The sequence below is a fragment of the Aegilops tauschii genome, chromosome 7 (assembly GCF_002575655.3).
Source record: "Aegilops tauschii subsp. strangulata cultivar AL8/78 chromosome 7, Aet v6.0, whole genome shotgun sequence".
NCBI classification, from domain to species: Eukaryota; Viridiplantae; Streptophyta; class Magnoliopsida; order Poales; family Poaceae; genus Aegilops; species Aegilops tauschii.
This window is the reverse complement of record NC_053041.3, coordinates 20758086-20765347: the sequence shown is the minus strand read 5'-3', so window position 1 is coordinate 20765347 and position 7262 is coordinate 20758086. Positions and strand designations below refer to the sequence as shown.

Below are 7262 nucleotides of genomic sequence, written 5' to 3'. Positions count from 1 at the left end.
TGGTTTGCTCTCGCGGTTCATGAATTCCCGCCCAAGGTTGCCATTCTTGTCGGTCGTTGTGACTAGCCGCTTCAGGGGTGCGGTACGTGGGCATGCAGGGCACCTTGTCATGGGCACTGCGCCATAGCGCGGCCATGAGCGGCGGGAGGCTGAAGCGGAGCTCGACATTGCTAGGTCGCGGCCCGGAACGGCGTTGCTGCGCGTCGTCGCCGGAGAAGAAGAACAACAACGGTCGGGGAGGGGGGGGGGGGAGGACGGGCTCGGGTGCTGCACGGCTCGGGGCACGGCTCGGTGTCCTCTTGTACCAATGCTGAGCTAGATAAGTTAGTGGGTCCCACACTGTGGGTCCCGCTCACCTGACCAATGCTGAGCTGGGTAAGTTAGTGGGTCCCACGCTGTGGGTCTCGCTCACTTGATTCGAGTTTTAAACATGTGTCTTTGGATTAGGCAGCAGTGTCGCACGACAGCTATTTTTTCCAACGCAGATGTCGCATGAGAGCCATTTGAACCAACGATGTCGCATGAGAGACAATTTAACTCAACGACGTCGCATGGGAGCTATTTGCCCGCTCCAACCAAGGTTTTGGTTACTGGTCAAAATTCCAAGATTTCCCATGATTACCGCATATTTCCGTGCCCCTCGGTAAATCGTCATACCTAGCAAAAAATACCATTTTTTGAAAATTTTGAATTTAAACACTCGATTTATTGTAAAGTACGTAGGATCTAATTAATGCCATGAGAGTTGGTTCTCGCGTGTTTGTAGCAACCTAGTTACTGTTTTGAGAGGTCTCTGGTTCGAATATTCGTTCATTCACTTCTTTGAATTCAAAATTCAACTATAAAATTCGCTCGAAATATTCTCGGTATTTCTCGGTATTTCTCGTTAACCGTGGTAACCACATTTACCAGTCTCTCTCGGTAGAATTGCCTCATTCGGTAACCAAAACCTTGGCTCCGACCCTACGGGTGCGCCTCAGAGACAGGTCCTGCTTCTATGCATACGGCTACGGCGACAGTTCGGTCACGATCACGACGGGCAAGATGGTCGAGGAAACTTTCACATTCTAGGCGACCAGTGGCAAGCACGCCGTGGTCGCCGCGGTGGCCGTGCCTAACCTCCGTTTTGGCTGTGGCATGCTGAACACCGGCATCTTCAAGTCAAACGAGTCTGGCATCACCTGCTTTGGCCGCGGCCCATTGTCGCTGCCGTCGCAGCTCAAGATCCGCAACTTCTCCTACTGCTTCATGGCCATCGTAGAGTCAAGGGCCAGCCCGGTGTTCCTTGGCGGCGAGCTGGAAAAACTTGAAGCCCATGCCACGGGGCCCATTCAGTCCACCCGTTCGCCCCAGGCCCTGTGGGAGCACCTGTGGGCAGCTCGCTGTTCTACTACCTTTCGCTGAGAGGTGTCACCGTCGGCGACACACGGCTGCCGTTCAACGCGTCTGAGTTTGCATTGAAGGGCGATGGCTCCGGCGGGACGATCATCGACTCCGGCATGGCCATCATGACCTTCCCGCGGGTCAGGGTGGACGCGGTCCTGTCCGGTTCGGGCTTTGACCGAGCCAGCCTTTGGACCGGCCGCGGCCGGTCCGGTCCGGACCGGACCGAGGTGGCCAGCGAGCCTGTTTTCTAGGACCGGACCGAAGCAGCAAAAGCTCGGTCAGCCCGAATGGACCGAATGGGACCGATGGCTGGGAGTGCTTTGCTGGCCACTGTTTAGGCTGCTGTGTCGTTTGTAGACTGTAGCTGCCATGTAGTGTCATTGTTTAGACTGTAGCTGCCCTGTAGCTGCTGTATTCAGCTTTTTGGCATCACGTCCGAGACAAGTAGACCGACTCCTGCCTGCATCTACTACTATTACTCCACACATCGACCGCTATCCAGCATGCATCTAGAGTATTAAGTTCATAAGAACAGAGTAACGCCTTAAGCAAGACGACATGATGTAGAGGGATAAATTCATGCAATATGATAAAAACCCCATCTTGTTATCCTCGATGGCAACAATACAATACGTGCCTTGCTGCCCCTACTGTCACTGGAAAGGACACCGCAAGATTGAACCCAAAGCTAAGCACTTCTCCCATTGCAAGAAAGATCAATCTAGTAGGCCAAACCAAACTGATAATTCGAAGAGACTTGCAAAGATAACCAATCATACATAAAAGAATTCAGAAGATTCAAATATTGTTCATAGATAAACTTGATGATAAACCCACAATTCATCGGTCTCAACAAACACGCCGCAAAAGAAGATTACATCAAATAGATCTCCACGAGAGAGGGGGAGAACTTTGTATTGAGATCCAAAAAGACAGAAGAAGCCATCTAGCTAATAACTATGGACCCAAAGCTCTGAGGTAAACTACTCACACTTCATCGGAGAGGCTATGATGTTGATGTAGAAGCCCTCCGTGATCGATTCCCCTTCCGGCGGAGCTCCGGAACAGGCCCCAAGATGGGATCTCGGTGGTATAGAAGGTTGCGGCGGTGGAATTAGGTTTTTGACTCCATATCTGATCGTTTGGGGGTACGTAGGTATATATAGGAGGATGGAGTACGTCGCTGGAGCAACAGGGGGCCCACGAGGGTGGAGGGCGCACCCTGGGGGGTAGGCGCGCCCCCTACCTCGTGGCTTCCGTGTTGGTTGCTTGACGTAGGGTCCAAGTCTCCTGGATCTTGTTCGTTCCAAAAATCACGTTCCCGAAGGTTTCATTCCGTTTGGACTCCGTTTGATATTCCTTTTTTGCGAAACTCTGAAATAGGCAAAAAACAGCAATTCTGGGCTGGGCCTCCGGTTAATAGGTTAGTCCCAAAAAAATATAAAAGTGAATAATAAAGCCCAATAATGTCCAAAATAGAAGATAATATAGCATGGAGCAATCAAAAATTATAGATACGTTGGAGACGTATCAAGCATCCCCAAGCTTAATTCCTGCTCGTCCTCGAATAGGTAAATGATAAAAACAGAATTTTTGATGTGGAATGCTACTTGGCATAATTTCAATGTAATTATTCTTATTGTAGCATGAATATTCAGATTCGATATGATTCAAGATAAAAGTTTAATGTTGACATAAAAACAATAATACTTCAAGCATACTAACTAAGCAATTATGTCTTATCAAAATAACATAGCCAAAACAAGTTATCCCTACAAAATCATATAGTCTGGCTATGCTCCATCTTCCCCACACAAAATATTGATATCATGTACGACCCCGGTTTTAGCCAAGCAATTGGTTCATACTTTTAACGCGCTTCAGCCTTTTCAACTCTTACGCAATACATGAGCGCAAGCCATGGATATAGCACTATGGTGGAATAAGGTATAATGGTAGGGGTTATGTGGGAAGACAAAAAAGGAGAAAGTCTCACATCAACGAGGCTAATCAACGGGCTATGGAGATGCCCATCAATTGATGATAATGCGAGGAGTAGGGATTGCCATGCAACGGATGCACTAGAGCTATAATGTGGCACCCCGATCCGCATGGAGCAGGGGGCCTTCGCACGTCAGCCCAGGATAACACCTGACGCACGACAGGTCCACAATACAGCATTCCAGGTACAAGAATATTCATCAAATACATGTATATAAGATTACATCATTGATGAATACAATTATCTGGCATAGCCCTAAGGCTATTTAAATGGCGGCGGAAGTCTTGGTTTGGCGGCTGATCAACTCTGGATGGGCTCCACAACTCACAGGACTGGCAAGATTACGGCCTAGCACGACGGATCAAGCGAGCAATACGGGTACGACCTACAAAGCTGGCATGACATGCCAGGTCAGTACATTGAATGTACTTGCAAGACAACCAAATACATAGCATCCAAACAAGCTGCAGACAAAGCAAGAACCGAGCGCATGCAACACCCTATCTCATATCAATTACTAAACATGGCATGATAAAAATCAACTAAGCATGAACAAAATCATAACATCTACTAACATGGCAACGACATGGCATATCAAAACATGATTATAACATTGTAATAGCAAAACATAGAATTTTATCTCAATCATGGCATAACTTAACATGTCAATCAAAGCATAGCATGGCATCAAGAAACTATGCTGAAAATAAACTACCAATAATATCCAATGCAGACATAGCATGTTAACATTATGCAATCATCTTCTGTTCTATCATGGTTCTTTAAATGCAAATAATGATATATTATTCCAGCAATGCAACCAAACTTGTGCACCGAGTCCCTCGGACTCTCTTATCAACTGTGATCATCTCCAGATCACAAACACACCACCAAAGTGTTCTTTCTCAAGAACAACTCGTGATCCTGACGGCGATCACAACCACGACCAACACTTGGTCTCCAACCGTGATCCTTACGGCGATCACAACCACGACCAATATTTGGCATGTGATCCTTACGGCGATCACAACCACTTATCTCATCATCAAAATATCGTCATGACTCGTCACGACTATCTCATAGTTCAAGTTACCATATTCTTGTTATCACAAATTTATTTACCAACTTAATTATGCGGTTTATCCTCCATTTCGACCAAGACCTGATAGTGGGACCTACTACGAACTGTGTTGCTATCGATAGACTTTATACACTCTGCAGAGGTAGCACACTGTACCCACACCACGGAACCCATGGCCTCGTCATCCCATTTGGGTGGACCAACGGCATTCCGAGGAAACCAACCTACTGCCATGACGCTCTCCCGGCCACTCCGACCCAATCCCCAACGGGCTGGTCCTGGGTGGCCCCGTGTCTACCAAAGACACCCCGACCACCGTCGTGGTCAACTCCCACTCGGGGACACTCCCACTCGGGGACTGGTACCAAAAATCTCAAAAACGAGCACACAAGGTTATGTCCGTCTACTTGATCCGGGTAGCATGCCCATAACCTTCCCTAGTTGGAGGCACCGACGAGAGGCACGACAATAGATCGCATTAAGGCCTTCCCAAAAAGGTAAATGTGGCTGCACTGAAAAAGTTCGGTTTGGCGGCACTATGACTCGATCCCATCGATGACGGAGGAGGTTTGTTATTATTAAGTCATTTTAATTCCTTCTCCCTCATCATGAACATGAATGCAACAATGAGCATGCAGCATACGATTGCATGAACAAAATATTGAACTACTCAAGTGCACAGCTATAGCATAAAGAACATGACAATACCTAGTAATAGCATATCAACGGTGCATTAATTTCCTCATCACATTGTATAACGATGACATGCAAATAAAGTAGAGTAGTGGCATGGCATTATTAATAATAACATTCTAATTAACATGGCAAAGGTATCATGAAACACAAGCATGCAAGATAGGCATAAAGAAATAACTGCCGATGAAAACGATATAAAACAACTGCAACTACACACACACAAAAGGTGCAAGCAAAGTCAACATGCAAGTTCGGGGCTCATGATAAGAGGTTGGCTTGCCTGGGGGTCGACAAATACTCCGGGAAGAAGTGTGAAATGATCGCGAAAAGATTTGCCGAAAACAGTTCCTTCTCGGAGGGGGCTGTTTATGGGCAAGGGCAAAAAGGTCATTTTCACTGTGTTAAAATATGATGAAAATGACATCAACGGAACGGGCTCGACGAAACGAAGACGCGGGCTTTGGATTCACCTCATTTGGAGTTGTGGGTAAAAAGATATGACCGTTTAACTACTAGGGACCAATCTGTAAAGAAAATCATTACAAACGGGGCCCTAGCAGAAAAAAAGATCGCGTCTTTCTCAGAAATACGCTTTCCAGAAAGGAAAACGCATTCCGGCCCGAAGAAGGGGAAGAATCCGCTTTCGGTGATTGAAAGCGCACTATCCAGCAATACGCTTTTGCGTGGGGAAAACGGCTTCTCGGCGGGGCGCCGCCACTTATCCACGCTGGCAGGACCGGTCAACACGGCAGAGGCGGGGCCGGGCGCCAGAGTCGCTGCCAGGTGGGGTCAGGGAAAGGCGCGGGGCCCGCCTGGCCAGGTCAACGCCTCCTCCTGGCCGTCTCCTTCTTCTCCCTGACGCGGCACAGAAGAGGCGAGGCCAGACGCGTCAGCGGCGACGGGCCGGCCGGCTCTGGCCACCTCCGACCAGGGCGAAGACAACGGAGGGCTCAGGGAGGGACGCCGCGTCCATCCTGATGGGAAACGGGCGCTGGGGAGATCCACAGCCGCGACGGCCATGGAAGCAGAGAGCTCCACGTCGGCGGTAGTGGCTCTAGTTGCGCGGCCACAGGGCACTTCGGCGGTAAGGGGAGGGAGTGGGGACTGTCTACGGGCTCCGGGGAGGCTGCTGGTGGAGGAGAGAGGGAGAGGCCCGCCCGCCATTGCTCAAATTTGAGCAGGCCGAGGCAGCGGCTATGGAGATGGGGAGGGGATGGAGAGGCTCCGAGGCGAGGGGGAGAGAGCTGCCGGTGGTTGGGGACTGCGAGGGAGCTTGGGGCTTGCTTATATAGCCGCGGGGAGGGCTCGAGGAGGTGTCATGCGGCAGGCGACGTGTCCGTGCGCCGGCGAGGGGCGCGGTGTCGGCAGGCGCGGCCAAAGCTCATGGGAAGCGGTGGGAAGGCGACGAGGAGGGAGCAGATGCGGTGCAGAGGCTCACGGAGACGAGCAACGCTCGAGGACAAGAGGAGGAAGCGGACACCGGCGAGGAAGAGGACGAGCTCACGGGCACGGACTGTTCAAGCATTGGCACGGCTCGCCGGAGAAGAAAACGAAGGGGGCCAGAGGTCCAGAGGGAAGACGACGTCGAGGGGGGAGCTGTTGGGCGTTAATGGCGAGGCCAGAGACGGTCGGGGCAGCGATGCCGACACGAACAGTGGCTAGACCACCGTTTTGGCTGGCTGCCCACATAGTCACCACTGGCATGGCGTGCTCTGGGTTTTTTACTGATGTAAGTTCATTTCTACCGCGTAGTCCTTCCAGCGTGGAGTGTTACCATGGTGAAAGATCGGGCAGAGACAAATGGAGATGAGTGAAACAAGCTCCACAAGTTTGCTGTTGGAAACTTGGCAACATCCTAGAGATTAAACCAGAGAGGGTAAATGGTAAACTTGATGTTCGGGAGGCTTGGGGTAGAAAGGACTACGGTCCTGGGAGTTTTGAGGTAAAATGGACAACTATTTACCATAGTTGCTGTACAACCACCAAAACTGACCCAGAAACTTAATCATGATGAAACACTCAGTAGGAGTGATGGATTAGGCTATAACTTGGCAAAGCTTGATGATTTGAACATACCATGATGCTGTAAAAAGTTCA

General features: G+C 49.7%; 1 protein-coding gene across 1 annotated transcript; it reads left to right on the top strand.

Moving 5' to 3' along the window:
* The first annotated feature begins 514 nt into the window (after positions 1-514).
* Positions 515-1404, top strand: LOC141027630 (aspartic proteinase nepenthesin-1-like). Its single transcript, XM_073504718.1, has 2 exons — positions 515-643; positions 1072-1404. Exons 1-2 carry the CDS (start codon positions 515-517, stop codon positions 1402-1404), a joined length of 462 nt encoding a protein of 153 aa, XP_073360819.1.
* The last annotated feature ends 5858 nt before the right edge of the window (positions 1405-7262 follow it).

What these genes read in the sequence shown, in the direction of transcription:
- LOC141027630 (XM_073504718.1), top strand. Translation starts at nt 515, where the DNA reads ATGTCGCATGAGAGACAATTTAACTCAACGACGTCGCATGGGAGCTAT. An exon ending in GCATATTTCCGTGCCCCTCG is followed by an intron (nt 644 to 1,071) that starts GTAAATCGTCAT and finishes TTCACATTCTAG; the next exon opens with GCGACCAGTGGCAAGCACGC.